This window comes from Hippichthys cyanospilos, chromosome 18 (genome assembly GCF_059441005.1).
Source record: "Hippichthys cyanospilos isolate Australia breed blue-spotted pipefish chromosome 18, RoL_Hcya_1.0, whole genome shotgun sequence".
NCBI classification, from domain to species: domain Eukaryota; kingdom Metazoa; phylum Chordata; class Actinopteri; order Syngnathiformes; family Syngnathidae; genus Hippichthys; species Hippichthys cyanospilos.
The window spans coordinates 11,197,986-11,225,966 of NC_142386.1; the positions used below are offsets into that span (position 1 = coordinate 11,197,986).

A 27,981-nucleotide genomic window follows, 5' to 3' on the forward strand; every position below is an offset into this window, starting at 1 on the left:
TAGCATATGTTTGGTCCACCTCTGTAAACGTTACACTTGCGCGGCTCGACCCCATGACGTCAGGCATATGAGCTCATTTCACCTTGGAAAAGCTCAATGAGATGCTATTCGAGGTTATGCGTATGTGAATGAATAAATGAGTTGTCCTGTTTTTGTACCAAATTTACGTTATGGAATTATGGGCAAAGAGTTCAAATTTGGTTTGATTTTACAGCAACAAAATAGGATAAACACATACGAAAATGCATGATGGGCCAATGAAACCAAGGTCAAACTTTTCAGTTTATTTGCACAAAACCCTAAAAAGCCTACTCAAATTTATGAAGTTCATTTGTATTTAACTGGAGCTACTTTAACCACTGGTTGTCCGGGAATTTTTCACCAGCCTGGCTTTATTATCACACAACTTTGCCTGACTTTGAAAGGGTCATACCGTTGTCAAATATAAATATATAATTATTTTCAATCCCTCAATGCTCAGTGACATCATTCCTATCCATGCTTTTATGACTTTTTTTTTTTTTTTGGGGGGGGGGGGGGGGGGGCAAACCTACACCCCCTTTATGTACGAAAAATGTGAAAATGCAATAATAGCAAATGTAACTACGCCTTACATTTACATATTTATGAAATTGAAATAGGAATATTTATGAATATTATGACTATTGATGACTTTTGCATTATGGGGGTCCAGGCTAAGCTAATCATCAAAGTCACTGTAAGACTTGCAAATGACATAAATTAGCCGCTAGTGTGGCATAGTTAACACCTGGTGCTTTTGGGGTGTCCAAAATTCTATTGCGCCCCGTTCACGAGTTACTTTTGAGAGGGTTAATGCAAAAATCGGAGGGAAATGTATGCTACAACATCAGGTTTTCAATATGTTCAAAACTGACAATACTGTATTTTCAATTTTGAAAGGAACTATATGAGCTCGACATGGGCTAAATTTGACACCTGTAGGATTGCCCTGTTGACCTCCCATTTACAAGCTTTTAGAGGGGGCAGCAACGTGGATTATTGAAAGTTGTCATGTTTTGGTAATGTATGCAATATTTTAGCCTCCTAGTACTTTTTTAGTATGATTTTCATTTGATATCACAAATTAAAAACATCAAAAATCCAGAGTTGGGTCAAAATCTTGGGTCAAAATTTCCCTCAGGGGTTCAATGACAGCAAGTGTGTGCTGGCACGCATTTAATGCAATTGGTTAACTGTGATTAACCCTTATAACTTTTGATTTGATTGTTTTACAGTTTATGTAACATTTGTTTTTACGAGAATTTGTAATATTAATATGTTATATTAATTTGCTTTGAAATTAACTTGATTTAACTCGCATAATTACTGCTCTGCTCCCGTATGGGAAGTCACACTATGCAGATGTAACCGCTGCGTGTGAAAGTTAAGCGGGGACACATTTGTAAGGCAGAGATGTCGCGTGATGGAGCATTCACATGGAGTCTGTTAAACATTCACCTGCCTAGTTAATTAGTCCGTGTTTCATTAGTGTTGCAGATGTAAACGAGAGCTGTGTTGATATGACTCACTGCACACCAGCAGTTGTTCTCACATAACTTTACAGGTCACTTAAAGACATGGCACAACGATCCATGATGCTGCTGCTTATTTTTCTGGGAGAAATGTCATTAACACTCTCAAAAGGTAATGTAAAGCTTCAACTTTTACATGTGAAGGTTACATAAAAAAAAGAGAAGGATGCGAGGGCAGCTTTGGAATTCTTTGACTTTTAATTCAGACCGGAAACAAGGAATTAATTGTTTATTGATTTACATGGTTTAGTTATTTACAAAAAGTGTTACATGACAACTTTTTGTTCGAGGTGATAAAGTTTAGATTTTTTAAGATTTTCGGGCAGCAAAAACATTCACAAGCAAAACAAGTACATTTCTAGGGAGCCCCTAAAGGGCCATGGAGGATTTTTTTTTTTTAATTGCGAGATCTCTGACAATTCTTGTCAGCTGACCATTATTTCAAAAAGTAAGTTATTTGAGAATCATAAATGATCATAAAATGGATGTCGACAGAGCACAAAGTTATGCTATTGTTGTTATCTCTGTTGTAAAAAGCTCAAAAATATGTGGAATAATTTACTGGTTGTACTGACACTGTCATTTTGAGGGGGCATCCTCTACTTTCATAATAACCACCTCACCTTTCTTTTTTCTTTCTTTTTAACTAGCTTGCGGGCTGTCAAAATCTAATTTTTTGTTCAGTGTATGCCACGGGCCGCTTAAAAATGGATGGTGGGCTGCAAAAAGGCTCCCGTACCACAGTTTAGACACCCCTGATGTAAACAACAGAAGTTAATGACAATGAGGAAAAAAGATTTGGATATATGTGCAGCAAACAGTTCATGTGGTGGGTGATGGTTACATTTGCCAAATTTGGCATCTAATTTTAAGATGATTTTAAAATGTTTTGAAATAATTCAAAGTCAATTATGCTATTTTCCTTTGCAGGCATATGTGGGCTCCAAGTAACTGCAAATTGCATCTAAAGTTTCATTTCAGGTTTTTGGGACATTTGAATTATTGTCTTTTGACATAAAAAGGCATTGATTTAAATATATATATATATATATATATATATATATATATATATATATATATATATATATATATATATATATATATATATATATATATATATATATATATATATATATATATATATATATATATATATATATGTTTAGAAAAATAATAATTCTCCTTTATAAAAAAAAATTATAAAAGAATTAATGAGCCACCTCTCGTTACCTGTCATGTTAATCATTTATTTTAATAGATATTCATATTGACATGAATGAAAATCCATGAAGAAGAGGTTAGGTACTGTATATATATACAGGTATATATATTTTGATAAAATTGCTATTTTTTGACAGCCCGAACTTGAAAAGAAGAACAAGCTGCAAGAGAAATAGCGATAAACCTGAGTAAACTGAACAAGGAGTGTTTGTATGAAGCTATTGGGAGGAATATAACCTTTACACAGGGGATTAAAAGAGGGGTGATAGTCTGTTTATCCAGGAGCAGTGAATAAATAACAATTTTAAACCCTAAAAAAAAAAAACAGACAAGCATACATGCACACACCACACACGCCAGCGTTTGAAACCTTGAGCTTGTTAAAGCAAATCAAGCTCGCCTAATTCCCCGGGCCACGTTTGTCCCCATTCTGATTCGAGTCATGTGCCTCTATGGCCAAAACCCCATTGTACTTCCAGAGGCCACCGTTTCCTGCATCATCCAAGATGACTGCCTGCTGCCCTGCAGCTTCAGACCTCCCGGCACTGCGGTGATCCACTGGTACAAGCAGCAAACACCTGTCCACAGCTACTACTACAACAAGGACCAGTTCGGACTACAGAACAAACATTTCAGCGGGAGGACAAGTCTATTCAATGTGCACATCCCTAATGGGAATGCTTCTCTACTTCTCAAGAGGGTCAAAGTTCAAGACAGGGGCAGGTACAAGTGCTACACGAGTACTCGCAAGGGAAACCAGGAAATCTTCGTAAACCTGGAAGTAAAGGGTCAGTAAAACTTTGGATTAACTCATTCTAACAAGTTTACATCACAGCTCAACGGGGTAAGATCCTTCGGGGTTTCAATTCAATATAGACAGCCGTACCCTTAGGAAATGGCGTATTGGCCTGGAATGACTTTCTTTAACAATGTAATGCAATGGTTTTGAGAATAAGTAAGATGGTCATGAACTTGGTACTTACTACAGTACCAATGCAGTGTGGCGTCAGCGTCATCTGCTGGAGATTTACTTTACTGCTGGCATCAGAGACGGGTATATGTTTCTAAGGCCAAATCAAAATCATTTCTTTAACCCACAAGTGCAAGCCTGTAAAGTTTCAAGTCCCTGACCATGAGCCCAAGAATTATTATTATAGATTTTTTTTAAGGGTTCATTGACTTTCCTTTAAAATTTTTAGTATTTTGTTTCTCATGTTTCATTTGAAACACACATCTGACTTCAATGCTCATAGTTACAGTATTTTTTTTACCGACTGTACTCAATTGGACATTCATCTAATTTATTTATTGTCCCATTTCTTTTGGTATTACTTAGGGTAGTACTTTCACAATCAAATTAAGAAACGTTATTATATAATATTATTTAAAGCTCAGTAAATAATTTGACGATTCCATCCAGCCCTGGTAAAGAAAATGAGAACAAGCCACACCATAGATAATGTTCAACAGTTCCAAAAATGAATACGAGTCAAGTCTAGAGTTTTTAGAGGACAAATCCAAATCCAAGTTGCGAGACTAGATCTCTGGTTGGCACCAGTAGAGAAAAGGGCATTTCTTAAATGCCCTATTGCTGAATAATTGTTCAAAATGTCTTGTTAAGACACAAACATTTCGAATGAACAGGAAAAAGAGGGATTGCTTTATTGAGGGACTATACTCACTGTTTTACACCTTAATACCAGTTGGGTGCTCATCCTATTTTCATTTTGTCTTCTTCCAAAGCGCCGATCCAGTCCGTCATCATGGAGTTCAGAGATGAGATGATCACATGCTCCTCCCACAACATCTATCCAATCCCTCAGGTGACGTGGGCTACAGAGCCCCCTTGTGCTAAGGAAGCGCTAGAAAATGTCATCAATAAAACCAAAGAGCACAAGGGACTTTTCAATGTGCAAAGTACACTTAAATTTGAAGGGAACATCTCAGATTACACTTTCTTCTGCTCATTTATATCAGCGGACAAAACACAAGTGTGGACAGCTTCGAGGAAGAATCAAGGTGGGTCGCCACAGGATTATAAATAACACACACACACACACACACACACACACACACACACACACACACACACACACACACACACATACATATATATATATATATATATACAGTATATATATATATATATATATATATATATATATATATATATATATATATATATATATATATATATATATATATATATATATATATATATATATATATATATATATATGTATTATATTATATATATTATATTATATATATATATATATATATATATATATATATATATATATATATATATATATATATATATATATATATATATATATATATATATATATATATATATATATATATATATATATATATATATATATATATATATATTTAACAAATAACAATAACAAAGGAATAAAAAGCAATCAACTTTCAACAAATGTTTGGTTGACTATAAAGTGCCTGAAATAAAAAATGTGGCTTCCTCCCACATTCCAAAAACCTGCACGGCAGGTGTATTGGACATACTAATTTGTTCTTAGGTGTGATTGGGTGCATGAATGGTTGTTTGTCTCTGTGTGCCCTGTAATTGGCTGGCAACCAGTTCAGGGTGTCCACCGCCTGCTGCCCAAAAACAGTTGGGATAGGCACCAGCAAGCCCGCGACCCTTGTGAGGATAAGCGGCTCTAGAAAATGGATGGATGGATGATGTGTAACATTAACAAAGGAGCACCAATATCTTAAACATTTTAACCTGAAGGAAAATGTCATAAAAATCTTATTTTTTAAAAATCTTGACAGCAGTTTAAAAAGTTTAGAACTTCTGCGCGGACTTTGACAAATGCTATTTAAGAAATGCTGTAGGAAAGTATGAGACTGTAAGCCAACAATGCAACAAAAAATCTTTCAGAGATGACACAAGAAGAAGGGCACATACTGTGCATCCCCTGCAATGTTGCGCATCGTCTTCAAAATTTCTCCCTCATCTGGAGCTTCACATCGTCCGATGAACCCACAGTGATCCTTCGCTACGACAGCAGACACGGCCACATCTTCAACTTGTGGGAGGGCCAAGCCCAACTGGACCAAGAGCGACTCCCGCTGGGAAATGGATCCCTTCTGCTTAGCAAGCCCGACAGCGACGAGAACTCCGGGACGTACACCTGCACCTTCACGGGCCTGCACAGTAGACTCATAGTGCAGACCAAAGTCAATATTACAGCGGCGCCAATAAGTGAGTATAATGCTGTACAGTTCTGAATGAAGTCTAAAAGAAAAACCAATGTGACCAAAAAACGTTGCACGGCAGGTTTGAATGAGCGGCGTGTGCCGAGGTCAAGATGGAGCACAGCAGCATCTGCAGCTGTAGTCTTGTTTACCATCATTTTGGTTATTCCACAATGGCTAAGGCATAGAGGTATGCGTATATATTATTTATAGTATATATGATTCTGAATTCCATGTGATCAAATGAGTCATCATGGATACAAATATCGTAATTGAAAACCTTGCCCACTGGAAGTGAAACAGGCTGGCTATCCAGAAAATAACATAACAGTCGGTTAATTCATCGCAGAGATGCTTGATGTGGTTAAGGCTGAACAGCCAACATGACTCAAATTGTATTTTCTCAGGGGGAAAAAATCTGGAACAGAAAATTTACCAAAACTGTTCCCGCAATGCTGGAAACATAAAGTTGTTTCAAAACATTTTGCCAAGATAAAGAAATAACTAGGGCCTGACTGTGTTGATTTTTTTTTAGGCTGATTATTAGCATAAAAAAAAAGGGATTAGCCAATCAGCCAATTGATTTTAAAAACAATAATGGATAAAATAGCATTTGCTTCCCCCCATTGCATTTCAATAGTTGCCAACTAAATTATAAGAACAATATTTTTTGTTATATGTGTTTGTCTTACTACACATTCACACTTAATTTATGTTACACTATCTATTTTTTATATTTATATATTTATTTTTATACAGACTGTGACTTTAGGTTGTGTGTAAATAGTGACATCCAGGTCAATTCCTCAATGCTCATCTAATCACTGCTTACAAAACTAAATATTTGCTTTGTGTTGAATGAGTTTATTTTTCATGATATATAATTAAGGATACAAGTGCATTGATTTATGTGTAATAATATTTGACACCAGTTTTTCTTGTATACAACTCCTATAAATAGTTGTACTATGTAAAGGTATAAAGTTAAAATAATCGGCAACAATTGGCCATTGGTCAAATGATTTATTATTTTTGGCCAATGATGGAAGAGTCATAATCAGCCGATTAATCAGTGGGCCCTAGCACTAACTCAAGTGCTGAGCTCAACTCCTCATTGAGGAATTTAAGTTTTATTGCACATTGTAAATAGGAAGGGACCCAAAATGGAACCTTGAGGGACTCCCAGGTTATCTGAACACAGAATAGACCTGACATATCTCCCCTTAACAAGCAAATCTCTACCTCTTAGATAAGACTTAAACCTAAGACAGAGCTGTAGGCGACATTTGAAATTGCTCCAATTTGAAAAAAAAAAATACAGTGGTCTACTGTGTCATTGTTCAGATAAAACTCCCAACATTACCTTAACCCAATAAACATATTTCCAGATACCCATTTTATGGTGAGCCCATCACACAACATTGGGAAAAAGACAGGCTACACCTTCAGAATTGTAAGGCAGATTTGCTAAAACCACTTAGAACTGCCCACAATACATTTTGGATACAATATCATATCTATATAGTCCTAGGACTCAAACTAAAATGCAGATTGTTGTTGCTAACTGTCTCCATGTTTACTTGCTGATTTCACCCAACAGGGATCAAGTCAAGGATACACAAACACAATAGTGGACCGCATAAAGATCCAAACATCACAGCTTCACAAATACTTAAGCAGCACGATGTTGACTGCAACTTATTACCAGTCCAACTCGGACCACTGAATGGATTTCCAGGCAGAAACTTAGCAGAGGACCACAGGAGCGAGGACTCAGCAGGCGATAAGCCAGAAGACGACAAAGACAAAAGAGATGACAGAGAAAAAAAAATCGAGACCTGGTGAAGATTGTCAACCATCAGCCTGACAACTTTGAATCTGAACTAAATGTATCAAACCCAAGTGAACCCTTAAACCAATCAATTCTAGAGGCAGTTTAACTTGTGAGATGTGTCGGAAAAGTTCCAGGACTTACAAAAGTACATCTGGATCCAACACAAAAGACCGAGTGTTCCTCTTCAATGCAAGTCAGAGGATCAACCAGCACATCTTCAAAGAGATCCTGTGCAATTTGCTTCATTTACTACACAACAAGAGAGGCAAGAGAGTTTTGGCAGGACAACATGTCTGCTCACCATGCCAGTTCCAAAAGAAAATGGCCTTGCTGGAGCAATCTCCGTCCTGGCCGTGTCTGACCCCCCCCTCCCCCAAAACAACTAAAAATGGTTATGGAGGGGACCTGTTATGGACAAGATCAAGATGGCCATGACCCACAAAAATTCTTCTTGGAGTACATGACATGAAGGTGTAGAACATAAGGCTGGGAATGTGCATGAGACTCCAGAGGGATTACCTTGAAGGGGAAAACTTGTGGTTTGGATTTTGACTATATCTTTTGTGACACCAGTCCAGGTTTTTTTTTTTTTGCCACACCTTGTATCTTCTGTAGTTTTGAGTCTTCTATGAACTGTGACAAATAAATGCACGGAAAGAACAGAACTGTCCATGCATCCAATTAAATGTGTGCAGAGATTCTGAAAAGCCGTTAGACTGGAATTTTTTCCTTCTTCACTCGAATCACTTTTTGTTGGCATCTGCCCAGAATTTTAAATGACTGCGCATATGGTTAGACTTAAATCTTTCCCCAAGACTGTCTGGAGGTGTAACATTCCCATGATTGGTGGAAAACACATCTGTGCATGCAGGCAAGAGAGTGACATTTTTCAGCGAGTGTTGTTTTATTACCCTGGAATTATAAGTTAACAAAAATTGTGAAGAATGTGTCAATGTGTGTTTTTCATTTAAAATAGCATCTAGTATGACTTTGCACTAAGTCAAGATGACTTGTGTCCTTACAGGGTTCTAAAATGTTACCAAAGGGTAAAATCGATAGATAGATAGATAGATAGATAGATAGATAGATAGATAGATAGATAGATAGATAGATAGATAGATAGATAGATAGATAGATAGATAGATAGATAGATAGATAGATAGATAGATAGATAGATAGATAGATAGATAGATAGATAGATAGATAGATAGATAGATAGATAGATAGATAGATAGATAGATAGATAGATAGATAGATAGATAGATAGATAGATAGATAGATACTTTATTCATCCCCGTAGGGAAAATCACACCAATAGGTCCAAAACTAGGAGTATCAGTGACAGATTATTTGCAACCAATTATAGATAGATAGATAGATAGATAGATAGATAGATAGATAGATAGATAGATAGATAGATAGATAGATAGATAGATAGATAGATAGATAGATAGATAGATAGATAGATAGATAGATAGATAGATAGATAGATAGATAGATAGATAGATAGATAGATAGATACTTTATTCATCCCCGTAGGGAAAATCACACCAATAGGTCCAAAACTAGGAGTATCAGTGACAGATTATTTGCAACCAATTACCCACACTCACAGTTAAGGCATTTTTTTTCCAAGTGAACAATGATTGGCTGTCATGGTGTTTGGCATAACCTGATAGGCTCCTGTTGTGGTATATATTCAAGGACAAGTGAAAATAGAAGCGCAAGTAAGAGTTGGCGGTCCGATGAATGGTAAATCGAATTAAGAAACAAAAACAATGGTAACCTTCGATATTTAGATTGATAAGTCTTTGTCAAAGGTGATTGCTTACCACAGAAGTTGCTCAAGTATAGTTTACCACATAAATGCGAAGCACCCAGCCGCAACTGCAACCAACGCTAAGGAAAGCAACAAAACGCTAATGTAGCAAACCATAGCAAAGGTCTTGGCCAAACCAAACTAAAGAGTCTGCAACTCACAGAATTGTTTTATTTTATTGTTGTTTTCAAAAATATTTGGCAATTGACTAAAGAAAACAGCACCATTCCTCCTGATGGATGACCATAAATGTTTCAGCCAGCAGTTGGACTCATCGCCAATACAGCAGAAGGTAAATGGCTACAGCGACATCTGTTTTTATAAAAAAAAAAAAAAAAAAAAAAACATAAAAAGACTGAATCCACTTTAATGTTGCTGCAAATCAGTCATTTTCATCTGCCACAATAACACGATGGATCTAAATAAATCTCTGAGTGGGAAATTATGGTCAATTAATTACAGATCTTAATTCATCTCTCAATAGTTTAATCTCTTCACAGCGCTATTCAAAACATAATTTCAATGTGTCACATACAGTTTTCCGGAAATAAATTTGGAGCAGTGTTTTGTGAGAATGGCACCAAGTCCTACTTAAAAGGTCAATGACCCTATCATGGCTAGGAGGGCATGACAATTTGCAGAGCTCACAGCTAGGTGCTTCTGGACATCAAATCCTTTGGAAAGTGTCCCCTGCCAGGATATACACATCTAAACACAATGGAAATTTTTTATAGCGAGGCAATTTTATATGGACAATCATCAAAATGTAAATGTGCATGTGTTCTGAAAGTTTGTATCCCTATAACGAACGACTGTGTGAATTTAAGGCTAAGATCCAGGTTCTGTGTCTGGAAGTAATCATCTCCAAAGCCCCCCTCCCCATGATGTCATTGAAGCTGTAGTTCCGGGAGAATTGGGGGATTTTTCTTATGTAAGGGGTCTTCAAACTGACTTTTTTTTGTCCCCCTTTACATCTTATCCAGTTTATATACATTAACAACAGCTGCTTTTTTTATTCATTTATTTTTACAGATAAAAGCACACGAGTTTCTTCAAATGCAGTACACATGAGAAGTACATTTGAAGTTTAAGTTTTGACTCCATCTGTTTAGTTAGACGTCATGAGGGGGAGTGGAGTTTTTCCCTCTTTATGAGGCAGCCAAAGGCAGCCCCTGCCTCCACATACCGCGGAAAAACAACAATCCAACATATTTTGATACCCAAATGCGTACTCTGGCTTGCTCTTGTTTTACAGAGACTTCTGAGAGCTATTTCTATATCTTATATGTGAAGTTGTAGAATTGACAACTTTTCAATCAATCAGAAAAATGTGTATAAGTTGAATTCACCACACGGCACAGTGGAAGAGTGGTTAGCATGTTCACCGCACAGTTCAGAGTCTCGAGTTCAATTCCAGATTGCTCTTCCTGTGTGGAGTTTACATGTTCCCCCTGTGCCCTCGTGGGTTCTCTCCAGGCATTCCAGCTTTATTCCACATTCCAAAAATATTCATGGTAGTTGTATTGGACACTAAAAATTGTCCTTAGGTGTGATTGGGGGCGTAAATGGTTTTTCATCCCTGTGTGCCCTGCCATTGGCTGGCATCCAGTTCAGGGTGTATCTCACAAACTGCCTGTTTTACATGCGACTCAGATTTTTTTTTAGCAATTCCAAAACATTTTTTCAATACAGTATTCTTATTTTTTCTTTTAGCTCTGCAATAACTTGAAGCGCATTAGAGGGCAGCAGTGATGCCAGATGCTGCAAAGTAACATGGAAGCTGCAACTCTCCTCCTCTCCCCTCCCCTCTCCGGGGAGGTGGGAAGGGTCTCCTGTCTGATCCTTTGTCACTGGAAGGCTTTGGGGTCTTACTCTGCTGCTGCCTCCGTGCAGGGACGAGAGGATTTCACCTCCAGCCAACAGAGACAGCAACTATGTCAACTAAGGTGAGGGAGGCGCTTTTTTTTCTTTCTTTTTTTCTTTTTGCAAAAGGCCAACTTGCAAGAAAGATGACAGAAAGATGCTCACAGAGATCTATGTTGGGATTACTTTAAATGCTGTACATGTGAGTTGTTTTCCCATGTAAGAATATTGCTGGTATTTAAAACCGAAACACCAACATATTTTTCTTTGAAAAGTTTGCCTGAATTGTAATGCACAGCTTTCAAGCTAAATTGTTCTTAAATGTTCTTGTATGAATTTCCTTGACACTACAGGGAAGTAACATTGGATTTAAAAAAAAGTGAGAATGGCATGTAAATGATTAGCATCTGTATCGCTTTCTTACATAAGCTTTTATCATCAGCGAGTTATTTACTTCACATGCACGTAGTTTTAGTTTGATTCAAATAAAAAGGGCATTTTAAGGAAAGCATTTTAACCCAATTTTATAAAAAAGAAAGCAAAATTCACTTTTTAATTATTTTAATGAATTGTTCAAAGCGTGCGCAATGAATCTTCATAAGGTGTCAGACGTTTAACGCAATACATCATTCGGTATACTGTTTACATTTGCTTGTGTTAACTCTGTGCATTAGCCTGCCAGCCTGTAGTCTGGGTGATGCCGTAAAATCTCTCACTGCTGACATGAGGCCCACCTCTTTTTTTTAAGTGGGGGGGTCCTAAGAATGAACTCATGCTGATTGATTGTGTGAGAGTGTAAAAGGATACCCTACTTCCTGTAGCCCCGCTTTCCAGACAGCAGGACCACAAGAGTCTCACATCAACCATCTCTCCTCTTACCATGTGTGTGTGCGTGTGGATTCAGCAAATAGCGCAGTCTGACATGAGAAATACCTCTCATGTATCACTAAGTGCATGTATAATTCAAAGAATCTGAACTTTCATCTTTTTAAATTTGCATGAAATCATAGGATGAATAAAAGTGTGAATGACAGTCCAGATTCTTAAATTTCTTCAGTTAGGGAAGAAAATTGATGACTTGCACCAAAGCTTCTTCCACAATCCTGTATGTTGACTTGTGGTTTTGTCTTTCGAGCAGCTGAATCCTGACTCCGACTGAATCAAAGGACGGAGGTCAGCCAGATGAGCAGCATGCTTCCTCAACGGGCGGCGGTGAGCCCGCTGGGTTATGGCGCAGGTATACATTTACTTAAGGCTCAACTTCCAAAATAACGGTACATTTTCCCGCAGTAGTTCAGTTTACTTCAGCTTTCTATTATTTAGAACAATAAACCTTAGTCTGCCTTGGATTCCCATAAGGCGCACTGCTATATAAGCCGCAGCAGCAAAAACTAAGCCCCAAAACATCATAATGTCAGATATTTGCGCAGAAATCCATAAATTGAACAGAGACACACGTTTGCTTTGCTGGTGAATAGTCCATTTGTGGCTTGCAAAAAACAAACAAAAAACAACAAACAAACAACCTGCAGATAAGCTGCACTGGACTGGAAGCCAAAGGGATCAACTCATGAGAAAAAAGTAACGGCTTATACAGTACTGTAGTTCGAAAAACTACAGTACATGAAAAGACATTAAAATGTGTCTTTGGGACTGAATAAAATAAAACTCTCTAATTGAATGTACTGCTTGAGGGAACTGGTGCTACACTGTCAATGTGCTGTACCAGTCGAAAGTTTGGAAACACAATCAAATTCAGGCGGTGTCCAATACACTACTAAATTAAAGCTACTAGCTTCATCAAATGAATAAAAATAGTTCACTGAGAAAATACCAATATGTGTCGAGCCGTTACCTGGGCAAGAGGTGCCTACTTTCAGGAATCTAATAATAGAGAGAGAGAGAGAGAGAGAGAGAGAGAGAGAGAGAGAGAGAGAGAGAGAGAGACAGTGTTTTGGTTATAGCTTTTAAAGGGACAATGAGTCAGATTTTGTTTTTTTTTTAATTATCATTAAATTATATTACATGGGGGTGGCACTCCTCCGGAGGCTGTCATGTCTGTTATACCTACGAATGGTAAATGCAGGACCTCCTGCTGTCCATAATAAAAAACGGTCTAAATCTTACACATTGTCCCTTTAATAAATTGATCAATCATTCAGGGTTTGATAGTTTCCTGCTCAGGAAACAAGAAGAAGGCAATGTTCATTGTCCTTGCACAATGGAAGAAGTCTGTATTTTAACTTCCTGGCTAGGTGTTCCAGTACTTTTGCCCTTATAGCGCGCTTGGGCATGCGTTCGGAGAGGTTCTCACAGATAAACCCGTGACGCATTCTGGCTTCTTCCATTTTTAGAAGACACTTGGCAAACACCAGGGTCAGTGTTTGTGTTGGGCTTGGAAGTGTATGAGCGCACATTCTTCGCTGGTTTTCCCCGACTTACTCAGCACGTCAGCTTATTAAACCGGCTTCACTTTATGACATGAGGCAAAGAAAAAAAAACGTCTGGATTACATGCTCTGTTAATTTGTGCCCATCTACAGACTGTGTGAAGATGGAACCGAGTGGCGGTGGCCCGGCTGGTGGAACCAATCTCAGGGGCTCCCGTTCTAAGGCAGAACTGCAAGAATTGATGGAGACGCTCCAGCGCAGGAAGAGTGCCCTGGAGGCCAGTCTGAGGGCAGCCGAGTGCAGCCGCAAGTATTTCAATATGCCTTCCCCCGGCGGAGCCCAGTCCAAACGGCCGCTGTCTATCCTGGCCACCACCGAACATCAGCACTCCCCGAGAAACTTTTCTTACATGAGCAGCAGCAGCGTGCCGCCTTCCCCTCGCCAGGGCGAGCGGCAGTTTAGCCCCAACGGCTTGCTGCGTCACCCGAACGCTCGGCACCAATCGCAAGACAGCCTTTTCCACCCTCCAGATGGAAGTTCTGTCATATGCTCTTATGGAGAAGCTCTACCTCGCTCTCCTCGGGTCAAGAGCGGCACGGCTAGCGTGCCCTCAAGCCCCCGGTTGGGCCGCAGACTCTACTCGCACGGCAAAGCCATAAATGACTCCAGGCAGAGGAAATACTCCACGGGTTCCCTCAATAGTCTAGGCATGCACAGCCGCTCTCTACCCCGCCTCCACAATCCAGCAGATCCTCCCGTTTTATCTTTGCCGCCTCATCTCCAGAGAGCCGGGCGCTCGGCAGCGGCTCGGCGCAGCCTTTCCTCCCTTGAGCAACCGCCAGACGTAACCGTACCAGCGAGCATGCCCAACACGCCCAGGAGGGCCAGCTTGGCCTCCCTGAGCTCCCTCGGCATTGAGCTAGACGGACCCAGCTTGGATGTGAGCTTTGGAGAGCGGAGGTTATCATTTGGGAAAGGGGGGCTGAGTCCAGGACAGAGGGTGGGCAGCATCACTTCTTTGAATGGCAAAGAGGAGCTGAGAGACTATCACCTGCACCAGAGGGACGAGAGACTCAGGGAGCAGAAAGTGCACAAACTGGTGAGTGTTGGATCGAGTCGACTGGACGTTGTCATAATGTGAAAAAAAAAAGCATATTATCTTTGGCACTAAGCAAACCAAAATCTAGTCAAAATTATGATGGATTCAAATGATATATAAAGAGTACTAGAAATATGAAATCTTGGTGTTGTAATTAATGAAAAATTATGCTGGAAAGCTAACATAAAGAATGTCAAAAGAAATATATGTAAAACTATAGCCATCCTTTTTAAAACCAAAGAGCTTCTAAACAAAAAAGTCATTACGCGCATTATTTCACTCGTCAATTCTGCTGTACCTGACTTACATAGCCAGTAGGTATGAGCTAATTACATACATATAAAAACACTCAGTCTGTATGCAAGCTCCAGTAAAGAGCTATACAAATGATTAATCATGCAAAATATACAGAACCAACCAAATAATTATTTCTCAAATTAAACACTCTTAAATTCTATGACCTAGTTCAATCTAAAAAAAAAAAAAGCACAATTAATGTATAAAGCATACAATAACCAACTGTAAAAGTATTCAAAAGCTGATTGAAATCAAGAAAGGTTGCTGTTATAATTTAAGGGGCACAGGTAGCTTTAAAAAAATTAAAATAATAACAATGACGAAGCAAATGTATGTATCGTTTTAAAGGTGTCAATTTATGAAACAACTATGAAATAGAACTGAAAATGCTGTTTGTGAATCTGGCTGTATTCAAAAAGAGTTTTGAAATATATACATATACACATATATATATACACAATAGACCTACCATGCAATCAACCAATTAATCAAACAATCATATCAAATCAATTTAAATCAAATCGAACAATCCTCATTTCATCTGCAGGAAAGCCAGCGGCTAGAGACCATCATGAGCCTGTGTACGGAGTTTGCACAGGTGGAGCCTGCGGGTTCAGCGGTTTCCGACCTGCGGAAGATCAATAAGGAGTTGGAAAAACTGCAGGTGTCAGACGACGAGTCCGTTTTCTCCGACTCTCCTGGCAGCGCGGCGCCGGACGGCGGCTTCGGCACCAGGGGACGAGATTCGCTTCTCAGTGACGAGCAGCAGGTCAGCAGTCGTCAGCAAAACCATTACAGAGAGGTTCGCTCCATGCCTCTGAGCCTTAACAGCGGTGCCCCTTCGCCATCCAGCAACCACAGAGCTAAGGTCATTGCATTTCACACCTTATGCCATGCTTTTGCCTTTTTAATAGTAGCAGGAACAACTAGGTACTATTTCTAGGACCAGGTCTGCCGGTGCTCCTAGTTTGGTGATAATAATCTTGTTGCCACAATCTCATCATTGCCTTTCTAACAGCGTTGAGCAAAATGTCAGGCAATGATGTCACGGTATCACAAGAATATCACAGCAAGGCGTTCTTAAGAGTTATTGACCTCGGGACTCATCATTTGCTGTATTAACCCTTTCAAATGCCAAGAACAACTTTTTTTTCGAATAAAAACATGTTTTTGTTTGTTTTGTTTTAAATTAATAGCAGTTTATGTGGGTCCCGTGCGCTTCCTCTTTAACTAAGCGCCGGAGAGTTTCAATAATCGGTTGATGGATGATAGATGACGCTATTTCAAAAGGGTGTAATTTGAAAATGAATATAGATAAAATAATCAAAAGGGTGTAATTTGAAAATGAACATAGATAAAATAATCAAAAGGGTGTAATTTGAAAATAAATAGTGATTAGATAATGAGTAATTAAAGTAAGTAACTAAGTAAGCAAGTAAGTACAAGAGTAATTAAGTAAGGTAAAGTAAGTCAACAAGCAAGTAAGTTAGTTAAGCAACCAAGTTAGCAAATAAGACGACCACTCTACCTAACCCTAACCCTAACCCTAACTGAGCCATGCCGCAAGCAAGTTAAGTAAGCAAGTTAGCAAGAAAATCAGTAAGCAAGCAAGTTAACAAGTAAATAAAGTATTGCAAGCAAGAAAGCAAATAAGCGAGTAATTGAGTAAAAACAAAAAGTAAGCAGCAAGTGATCCAATCAGATTGGATCACCTTGAATCATATCGTCGTCGAAATGAATTGAATTTTGAAACCAGTTGCTGCAATGAATTTCTTGAAGGATTCGGTATTGCGTTGCTATGACTGGCTCTAGCATTTATATGAAACTAAAAAGAGATTAAAAGGAAAGGCAGTTTGCGGTTCTTCTGTCTTTTTTCTTTGCATGACACACCCTTCTTTTCTGACTTGCTCTTCCCCAGTTTCTTCTTTTTCACCACTTGTCAAAAAGAGCACATTCAAATAAAGAAAAGCAATGGGTGCTCCTCTTACAGTACGTGGAATGCACTTTATCAGGCTGTTGACAGCTTGTTTATCTTTGTTTGTTTACCTTTTGTGCAAGCACTACAAATGACTACCATTCCCAAATTTCCCTCTTTCCACATCCCCCTATGCGGATCACCTTTTCAGGAACAGCCAATCGGACGGGGGAGGTTTTAATGGACATTTTACAGTAAATATTTAGTTCAAACTGGATATGTGTTGATGTGGAGTGGAAACATGTGCAGCGCCAATCTTTTGCATATGTAGACTTTGTTGTAAGTGCTGTGCTTTTAACCATCTCATTTTATACAGAACTCTCCTTTATTAGTTGCTGAGGGGCTTGTTTTGATAGTGACGTTCCATGTCATATGACTCCACGTGAGGTTTGATATCGCAATTATCGTAGTTTGCTCCGTTGTGGTCATTGCTGTGCACTAAAAACACGTATCAAATTGTGCAACTTCAGCTGCCAGGTCGGCTTCTCCTCTGCAGTCCTCAGTGGAGGTAACCATCTCTGTAAAAGTGAAGCCTTTTTCCACGCTAAAACAGTTATAACCCGGCAGTGTGTCTGGTTTTAATGAAGACGACCTAGTTGTGCTTCAGCACTCAACCATTCAACTCCAAAAGAAGGGGAGGGTGGTGGGGGGACAGGAAATGACTCTATCCCTCTGAGAATTATTATGTGTGCGTGTTTGAATGGAAGAATTCTAGTGTATACACATGGCAAAGCCATTTTTCCAGATGTTTGAAACTTTACGTTGAAAAACGTGACTATTGATTACACATAAACACTACTTTTAATGTTAGACATAGAAATAATAGACTCCAAGTGGAAGCAATGTTTTCTGCACTTATTGATCTATGAAACATTCCTGGCAGTTGCTTCTAATATCAGTTTATAGACACATTATCATCTCTCTCTTGCAGTAGACGAAAGTCTAATCACAGAAATATATGAATGGTTCTGAACAAGAGATTCTGGCAGACTGGCAATGAAATAATTTCCAATAGGCCTGTCCTCAAAATGTGGGGTGGGCCCCCCTGGATGTTGTGATGCAATGCCAGGGGCCCCAGGTGGAAAAGCTAAGGCTACTTGAGCACAGGGCAACAAATACACACCTGCCACATTTGTTTGTATTACCTTATTACAGTCCATCTCAAATAGTGGTGCTTCTGTGTTAATGTTCCAGATCCATTTACAGTTGTTTTTTTTTTCAGCATCAAACAGTTCAGTTGGTCAAAAATGTTTCTAGTTTAAATAGGGATTGACGTCATTGATTTTTATTTCAGGCTCTTTGATGCACTCGAAGTTATTTTTTCCATTTCAGACTAACCTGTAACCTGCATAATCTTGTAAAAAACATTTGTTGTTGTTTTTTTTTTAATTGTACAAAAAATAATACATTTTTAGGTGTACACACACACACACACACACACACATATATATATATATATATATATATATATATATATATATATATATATATATATATATATATATATATATATATATATATATATTTTTTTTTTTTTTTTTAAATAAATAATGATCTTATTTATAGTCACCACAGTGAAGGGGGGGGGGCACGCAATATTTTCTTTCTTGGGGGTGCTTTGCAAAAAAAATAGTTGAGAAGCATTGCATTAGGCCAAGCCAAAAAGAATTCTGTTGTCGTTTTCAGTCATACAACAGTTCCCAAGTTCAAACATCTGCTGCTGTTACTCCCAAAAGCGCTTGAATATGTGTTTAACATCACACTTAATGCAAGAAGCTAGCTCGATTTTCAATCATTCTAAAACCGTTCCCCAGCCATATACTGTTAGGATGGAGATATTTATGTTAAACTCGGCTCATAAATGTCCGTATAACATGCCTGAGGGTGTGTATGAGTGACAGTGAGAATATCCAAACCTACGTCTCTTATATGGCATCCAGGTGTTGGAGAGTGCGCAGCTGAAGCAGGAAGTAACACACATCGAAGAGGAGAGGATCCAGGTTGTGAACAACATTGAGGAGCTGGAGCAGAAGATTAAAGACCTGGACAACCAGATGGAGGAATCAGTGAGAGAGGTGCATACCATAGTGGAACACATGCCTACAAAATTGTTTGTTTTGAACAAGTGTTGAAAGTATAATTAGTCCTACTGGCATAACAAAAAAGCTGAAGAGTCAAGATGACATCCAACGTTGTGTAACTCGATACAATTGCTCAACAGATACACTCACTGGGGACAATGAGGTCTGTTGCAGATGTTGCACAAATATATCCATCACAAAGATAATGCTTGTATATTACCCACACTGAAAAGTGTTTATACACTCATTATTTATGCAGTACTAATTGATACTTTTAGTGTCTGGAAAAGCCACCCGGTCTTTTCATTCTGAGCTCATCTCCTCTTAATAAATGTCTTGTCGTTTTAAAATATTGTTTCCTGCAGATGGAGGTGGAATGTGCTTTGCTAGAAGGGGAGCAAGAATCAGAGATGGCTCAGTTGGAAAAAGAAAAGGAGCTATTGGACCATCTTAAGGAAAATATTCACAGTACTGAGAAAATTAACCACACTGAAAAAGCACAGGTAAACAAACAAAAAAAAATACTACTGCATGGGGAAGTTGTCAGATACCTATATAGTAAAGAAAAGGGCATTTCCAACTCACACCTATTATTTTTACGTCGCAACTACAAGTGAAACTGGGAAACGTGCGATAATTTTAATAATAGCAATACTTTGCGTGTCACAGTGCGAAAAGGACGTACCTTTAAACTAATCTACAGACTTAAGTGTTTGTTAACTTAATTTACAATGTTGTTCCGTGTAGAGTTTCGGATTTTTTCACTTCCAGAAAGCAACCGTTTAACGGTTAGCCATCAGCAAATCCATAGATTCGTAGAGAACACAGTACCAGTTATAAGTTACGGTGCTTTCTTTAATTGGTGCGTGTATCAATATGCATGTCCTGTCTGTCGTAGGAAGGAGAGGAACAAACAAAAAGCTTGGAAGATTTGGAGTTTCAAAAATTGGAGAGGGAGATTCACCAGGATGAGGAGAAGGAAAATCAGAGTCAGTTGCTGAAAGAAATAGCTGAATGTCAGCGTCTCGCTATCACACGCAAGGTACATATATGTATAGCATAATTAAAATACAGAACATTACATTGCTGCTTCTTATCATCTTTATATTCTAGTCTTGAGTCCCTCAAAACATTTATTTAAAGAAATAGGCAGATAACTAAATCAAATTTCATGGGTGGGCAGGGACTGCAAACACACAAATGTTTTCCTAAAATTAAAACTGTTTACAATCCAACGAAAAACAATGTACTGTACCACCAATTTAAAGTAACAATCTGTCGATTTCTTATTTCTCTCAGGAGAGACTTGTAACTCTGAAGAAGCAGTCCTCGCAGATTGCTTTACAGTCCCAGCAAGAAAGAGAAGACTTTCAGAGGGAAAAAAACAATCTCCTCATCATGCTGCAAAAGGTAAGGCGTTCAGTGAAAGCTGGCTGAGGTCGACGAATGGATTGCCATCACTGAGGATGTCATCATGACGACCGCAGGAGAGAGACAAGCTGGCGTCTTTGGAAGGAAAATATGCAGAGCTGTCTGAGAAGCAAAACTTGGCCAACAGCAATGGGGCCATCAAAGAGGTGAGTGTCAGTTAGAATAATACACTTTGTGCACAAGTTACTAAGACCTCTCAATTAATGGAGCAATAAAGGGTCGGGCTAAATGACTTTGTTTTCACTGAATCTTTGAATAATTTTTGCTGAATGTGCTCCAGGCGTCAGTGTTCATCAGTAATATAATGAAAATGTGTGAAGTGAATGCATAAGTCACAAGTCATTTTACAATGTGCACCACTGAATTTGAATGTGCTTCTTGTAAAAAAAAAAAAAAAAATGTGCCCTGTCCTACCTCCATTGATGCAAACACAAAACAATGGTATTTGTGCAAAACAGTGAAAGTCTATCCTATGATACACTTACAAAAAATTGCAGAGCCTGAAGCAGCGAGTTCTCAAATCGAGGTACAAGTACCCCTAAGGTCATGCTTATGAATGATATTTTGCCAAGCCACCCCTCGTAAAGAAAAAAAAATTGCAAACCCCACTCAACGCACTTACTATAAATAAAATTACTATCAATAAAAGTTGTATAAATATGCCTAAACCTTTACCCTTTTTAACAGTACATTTTCTTTTTAAATCAAGAGCAAATGAATTGAAACATGAAGCACCTCAATGCCAAATAGTATTATAGTAACTCCTTTTTTATTAAGTTTCATGAAGATGTTGATCGCCAATCAGCGACACAATTTTCTGTTAGACAAGCCAGAAATAAAAGAGAGCTTTTTCTTTATAAACTACGCCTGGCAATAAAACTACAATTGTCCAAACTTTACAACACCCATCGTTCATGATAAAAAAAAAGATTAAAAACCACTGAAAATTAATTTTGAGTTATTGATGAAAATGCACATTTTCCACAGATGTCCATTTTGAGGATTTTTCCAAAAAACAACCCCCTTAAGGTCGCGACAAAAGCAAACAAAAGGTTCAAAATGTAATCAAAGTGTATGAAAAGAAAGGATTATTAGGTGATGCGTACCATTGAAAGATGAATGTGCTAAAACTTTGAAAGGTGTTTTTCTCAAAACTAGGGATGGCAACATTGGAATTGCTGTAAGTGTTTATGTATGGCACAGCAGTGGTGTTCTGAGGTTCTTAACACCTACGCTCTTGTGCTGTAGCACATACACTCTGCAAAGGAGAGGAGAAGAAGCGGCAAAGAAAACTCTGTCCATTTGAGCGACAACGGAACTCCGAAGAGGAGCCAGCAGCTCGTCACGCCCTACGGTCGATCTCTGGGACGCACCCTTCCGCCTAAGGTCATTAAATATTCAGCATTATTTCACATCTGATGGAAAAGGAAATTGCCCCATATTATTTGGACTATCCAATTCAATTTGTTTTTCCGAATAATTCTCATTAAGCTACAGAGAAGGAAGGGGATTTCCTTTTTTGGATGTGTTTAGTGTGATGCAGCCAAACAGCAATCCTCATGAATCCACGGCGAGACAGATGCTAGCACTTGTGTGAATGTTGTGCTGCCTTGCCAGCTTGAACGCAATTCTTTTTTTTTTTTCTCGCCTTCCACAGGCCCATCTGCCTCTGTCACAAAGCTCCAGCTGTGGCAGCGTCATCCCGCACGGGCTCAGCTTTGCCCCCCGAGACCTGAACGCTCGCCGCCAGCCAAAAAGTGAGTCATCGTCACACTGTGGCATTCAAGAAACAACACGACCATATGGTCTTTTTTTCCATCTTGGGTTATGAAATTACGATAATAATCTATGTCAGGAGTGTCAAATTTTTTTTCAGTTAAGGGCATGCAGTAGACCCCCGGTTTCCGACGTCACTGCCTTACGTTTTTTTCAACTTACGGCGTGGACCGCAGTGTTTTTTGTCAACTCTTTATGCCTTTTTTTTTTAGCCTTACGATATAAAAAATAATAATTTATCTTCTCAAACAATATAGCATTTATTGAGCAGTTTAGTGCTTAATTCAAACTTTGACTGGCCATGGGTCCCAAGATTGCCAGTGACGTTAAAGAGAGAAGTAAGAAGATGTTTAGTATGGAAAAAAAGCTGAAGATAATAAAGAAATACAAAAAAGGCTAGGCTAGGGTAGGTTACCCACGCTAGGGAATATGGCCATAACAAACTCGTCATGTCACTCAAAGGTAAATACATTATTTCTATATTTTTATTAATTATGTTATTTAATTGGATACATGTATATTATATATTATATAGTGGGCCCTTGTGTTACAAGATTAATCCGTTCCGTGGTTGGGGTCGTAAAGCGAATTTGAGGTATGACGGGCAATCCAAACCTATGTTAAATAGCTGATGCGTTTAGAACCCCAGGTAAAAACATCAAAATTGGACATACATATTAAAAATTGGTACCAAAATAGTCTAGCAAGTATTATGTATATATAGTATACAATCAGAAAACATCCTAAATAAAAAATATACGAAGGATTTATTTACCGTTTGAGTGCAGCTTGTTCTGCCCATATTCCCTAATAAGGGTTATCTCCAGCATCGTTTCCATATAAATCATCTTCTTACTTCTCTCTTAAACATCACTAGCAATCTTGGGACCCATGGCTAACAAATTCAAATCCATATAAATCATCTTCTTACTTCTCTCTTAAACATCACTAGCAATCTTGGGACCCATGGCTAACAAATTCAACTTTGAATTAAGCAATAAAATGCACAATAAATACGTATTTTAAGCACTCGGATGAGATCCAGTCTTTATCATGCGGCCATTTTGACCGTGACGCCGACCAATAGCAGACCAGCATTGCAGTGACATAAGCGTTGACGCGTGTACAGACGTATAAGTGAGGACACATCCAACACTTTTTTTTAGATTATCATTTAAACTGGGGTGTGTATACTTTTTAATCATAACTTTATGTGGAAGTCAAAAGTGTGACAAAAAAAAATCAAGTCCACCCACACACATTTTTGATTAGCTTTGCAGTGTGTCACATGGTATTTAATTTTAGCATATGTCGTGGACCACTGAAAAAAAGGTCGTCTGGCAGCAATTGGCGCCCAGGCTGTAGTTTGGACACCTGTGATCTCTGTCCATTAACCATAATTCATTCATTTAGTATCATGTTATTGTCCGTGGTAATGGTTGTTAAAGATGACAACAATAGTGTGCGTCATTTAACAGGCATTATGTACTTGAGTTTCAACAACATCCAAAGATATTACTCGATGTATAATCGTCTTTGTGTATCAGCAGACCAGGCGCACATGAACGATGGCGTACACGGGCGACAAAGAAAAAGTGATTTTTGCGGTCGGATGTTCTCTGAGCCCAACGTTTTCCTGGACTCTTTGGCCTACCCGGACAACAGCCAGACCTCCGACACAGTCAGTGTGGACAGCTCGGACAGCATGGAGACCAGTTTCTCCGCATGCTCTCCAGATAACATCTCCAGGTTGGATACCATAGCATGTGTTCATGGTGATGATGTCATCCAAAGTAGTCAAACCTTAGTGTACTTTTTTTTTTTTTTCTGTCAGTGCCAGCATGACCAACATGGCCAAGCTCGAGGAGATGGAGCGTTTACTCCGAGAGGCCCAGGTGGAAAAGCTAAGGCTGCTTGAGCACAGGGTAAAGAACGTACACCAGCCATTGGCCAATGCCAAATATCTTGTTTTTATTACAATAATACACGTTGACTCAAATAGTGAGGCCGGCCACGCTTGTGGGTGGGAGAGGGGGGCACGATGCGGAGGGGCTTTACAAGGCTTTACAAGTGTAGTTGCGCATCCACAGCACCAGGTGGTGCAGTGACGCTCTCATTGTCAAAATCTGTGCTGGAAATATAAACGTTTTAAATTGCTGTTGACAACATTTTTTTTCTAAGTTACAATCATGATAAATGTGATTTTGAAAACAAAATAAGCACGTGATTTAATATCCTTTTCCTCAGGTTAAAATGTTTAAGGTATTGGTGCTCCTGTCTTAATGTTCCAGATCAATTTACATTTATTATTATTTTAGCATCAAACAGTTCAGTTGGTCAAAAATGTTTCAGTTTCAAAAATTAAACATTTTTTTCTTTTTTTAATTATTTTATTTCAGACTAACCTGTATAAACCCTGTAAAAAGTGCGTAAAATTAACATGTCAAAGTTGATTTATGTTGTTTTTTTGTTGTTGCTGTTGTTAAAAAAGACACAATTTTTGGTATGCAATAGTTTTAAAATAATGATATTATTTTTAAACATTGTGGCAAGTGGGGTGGAGGAGTCAATTTGTTGGGTGGGGGGCTTGCAAAAATCAATAAATAAAAGAGAAGTACTACTGTACTATAACACAACCAAAAATAACATATTCAAACCCTATGACTATGTTAAAAAATACAGCAAATTAGAATACCTTCTGTTTGCATCTGATAGTGAGTCTGCCAAATCTGATGTTGCGCGTGCAGGAACGCGAGATGGAGATTCGCCGGCACGCTCTGGAGGAGGAGCGAAGACGGAGGGAGGAACTGGAGAAACGCCTGCAGGAGGAGACCACCCGGAGACAAAAACTTGTGGAGAGGGAGGTGAAGCTCAGGGAGAAACAGAGATCACAGGTATATTTGAAAATCAGGGATTAAAAACAAAATTGATCAAACAAGTAGAATCCAGTTAAATGTCTATGTAAAATGTATTCTTTTATAATTTTTGTATTTTATAATTAACTCATTCAGTCCTTCAGACGTATTTATTAGGGGTGGGAATCTTTCGATTCATTTGCAATTTTTGGGTCTACTACTCGATTTAGAATTCTTTTTTGATTCAAATGGACTTTTAATTCCAAATGATTTGATGGCAAAGGTGTTGCTTCAAGCTATAGAAGTGCAAATAATCATCACGATCTACTCCAGTCTGCTTTGCCAAACAGAATGATAAATGAAGACATTAAAGTGTCTTTTTTCATTTACACTCATTAAGTTTTGAGGGAATTGACAGGAAATTGCCTTTTCCCATAAAAACAGCATTTGGACCACACACTTTTACCCTTTTTATTTTGATTCATTGACATACCAACCACTGGGATGGAAATCATAAGCCTTGTTTATTGATTAGGTGTTGTAAATGTAAGTGGACCATTTATTGTATTTATTATTTCAAAATTTGCCATGTTAAATGCATAGATGGAACATATTTTATATTTGACTTTGAAATGTCTGACTGTTTCAACGTAACATGGTTTGCAGCACGCTGAGGAATTGTGCTGTATCATAAAATAAACGGTTTCTTCTTCGCACATTATTTGGTCCCCAGTCTCGACTCTTATCACGCTACTTGCCCATGAGGAACGACGACTTTGATCTCCATTGCCATATCGAGGCGGCGGGACACAATCCAGATGCCTGCTTCCATCTTGCAATCACTGACAAAACATGCAGAGGCTTCCTTGTCAAAATGGGAGGGAAAATAAAGACCTGGAAGAAGCGCTGGTTTGTTTTTGACCACAATCGCAGGACGCTCACTTACTATGCAGGTGAGGAACTCCAATTTCAAACATAACAGACGATAGCAGTGATGTCACCTTTTAACGATGCTGACATTCTTTGAAGGCTAAGAGAGGTTTTTTTTTTTTTTCTCCCCACCCCACCACAGACAAGCATGAGACCAAGATGAAGGGTGTCATTTACTTCCAGGCAATAGAAGAGGTGTATTATGACCATTTGAAGAATGCACACAAAGTAAGATTAGTTGCTATTTTAGTATTTTGTTCACTGTCGCCATCTTAGCTCTTATTTTCTCTCTTTTTTTGAAATTCTTGCTATCTGCATCCAAGAGCCCCAACCCCTCGCTGACCTTCAGTGTGAAGACTCATGATCGGGTCTACTACATGGTGGCCCCGTCCCCCGAGGCCATGCGCATCTGGATGGATGTTATTGTGACGGGCGCAGAGGGACACATGCACTTCATGGTGTGACAGAACCCAAGAGGTCTTTTTTTTTTGAGAGGGGCGAGGGTAAGATAAAATTTGCACGATGTTTGAATGTGTGTGTACTGTACAGTATGTAAAGCCTGGGCGATAATTCATTCACAGTATCATGTGATCAAGTATAAAGATCAAAATCATTTCTCTACCAGTCTCAAAATTAAGCTATTTAGTTGTTTTTGTACAATAGCTACCATACATTCATCCGCCATGTCCAACAAATTTTGGTCAATTCACTTTAAAAAATAATTGCATGGACAGCTCCAATCCCAATGCCACCAACCAGAGCTGCAACTATCGAGTATTTTTGGTATTTGTCTAGCCTACAGAAATTTTGGATCAAATCTCAAATATTAAGTTAAAAAAATAAAAGGCATTAAATATAAAATATGCCAAGGTTACTCCAACCATTAAGCAGTCATTCACAAATAAATGAATGTATACAGTAACCTCCTTTAATAAGGATTAATGGTTGTTTTGTAGTCCGTACACATAGCCCAAATCCTTCCTTTATGGGCATTTTTTTGTCTTAATCGTTATAGCAATTTGTCAGATGTATTCAGCACTTATGACTGTTTTTATCAATTAGAGCATACAGGTAATCTTTGATGAGCAATGAAAAATGGCTCATTTGTTTTTGAAAGAATGCACATTGCATAGTATATTTACAGGTATATTCAAAACCATTTGTGTTATTATTGTTCAGTGTTTCTTACCTTCTAGAGAGGCCAGTATTTGTGATGCAACTGTCGGCCTACCAGCACAAGTTATTTTTGCAACCAACCTGCAAAATGGCGCCAGAAAAAAAAAGAAGCTGCTCCTCTGTCTGTGAGCTCAAAATTTCAGTATTATTTTCCCACCAGCAGAGGCCCTCAGTGCAAGCTGTATTGAACCACTATGACGTAATGCTTTTATCGTTTGTGTCAGTTTCTATTTGAAATGTCCCCATTTAAGATCAACATGCTCTTGAATATGAGTTGTATATCACATTTATATATTTTTGTATCGCAATATACATCTTATATTTTCTATATGAATGGTTTTGTTAGTCAATACGGTTTTTTTTCAATAGGTGTCAACAAAAAATAAATTGTTTTTAAGAATTGTATGCATTTATTTCCTGTAAGTCTTTGTTTAGGTGCGAAAAGTA

At 38.4% G+C, this 27,981-nt stretch overlaps 1 protein-coding gene and 1 long non-coding RNA gene across 8 annotated transcripts; one reads left to right on the plus strand and one right to left on the minus strand.

Annotated features, from left to right (window-relative positions):
- Positions 1–11,441: 11,441 nt before the first annotated feature.
- LOC148408938 (pleckstrin homology-like domain family B member 2) lies at positions 11,442–27,939 on the plus strand. 6 transcript variants are annotated; one of them, XM_088441345.1, is made up of 18 exons: positions 11,443–11,607; positions 12,663–12,761; positions 14,067–15,013; positions 15,858–16,178; positions 19,226–19,360; positions 19,732–19,869; positions 20,265–20,408; positions 20,666–20,776; positions 20,854–20,943; positions 22,046–22,183; positions 22,455–22,554; positions 24,121–24,322; positions 24,408–24,498; positions 25,321–25,467; positions 26,162–26,381; positions 26,501–26,586; positions 26,682–26,861; positions 27,555–27,939. In XM_088441345.1, exons 2-17 carry the CDS (start codon positions 12,707–12,709, stop codon positions 26,820–26,822), a joined length of 3,066 nt encoding a protein of 1,021 aa, XP_088297471.1. In that variant the 5' UTR covers positions 11,443–11,607; positions 12,663–12,706; the 3' UTR covers positions 26,823–26,861; positions 27,555–27,939. The 6 variants fall into 6 exon arrangements, with proteins under 6 accessions (XP_088297475.1, XP_088297471.1, XP_088297469.1 ...); XM_088441343.1 differs by having other exon boundaries at positions 26,682–27,939; XM_088441347.1 differs by having other exon boundaries at positions 24,124–24,322; positions 26,682–27,939.
- On the minus strand, positions 15,788–27,666 carry LOC148408939 (uncharacterized). 2 transcript variants are annotated; one of them, XR_015868622.1, is made up of 4 exons: positions 27,548–27,666; positions 25,269–26,270; positions 19,206–19,327; positions 15,788–15,938 (listed from the first exon to the last, which is right to left on the minus strand). It is a non-coding gene; the product is annotated as an uncharacterized LOC148408939 (long non-coding RNA). The 2 variants fall into 2 exon arrangements; XR_015868623.1 differs by having other exon boundaries at positions 25,269–25,443; positions 27,548–27,642.
- Positions 27,940–27,981: the final 42 nt, after the last annotated feature.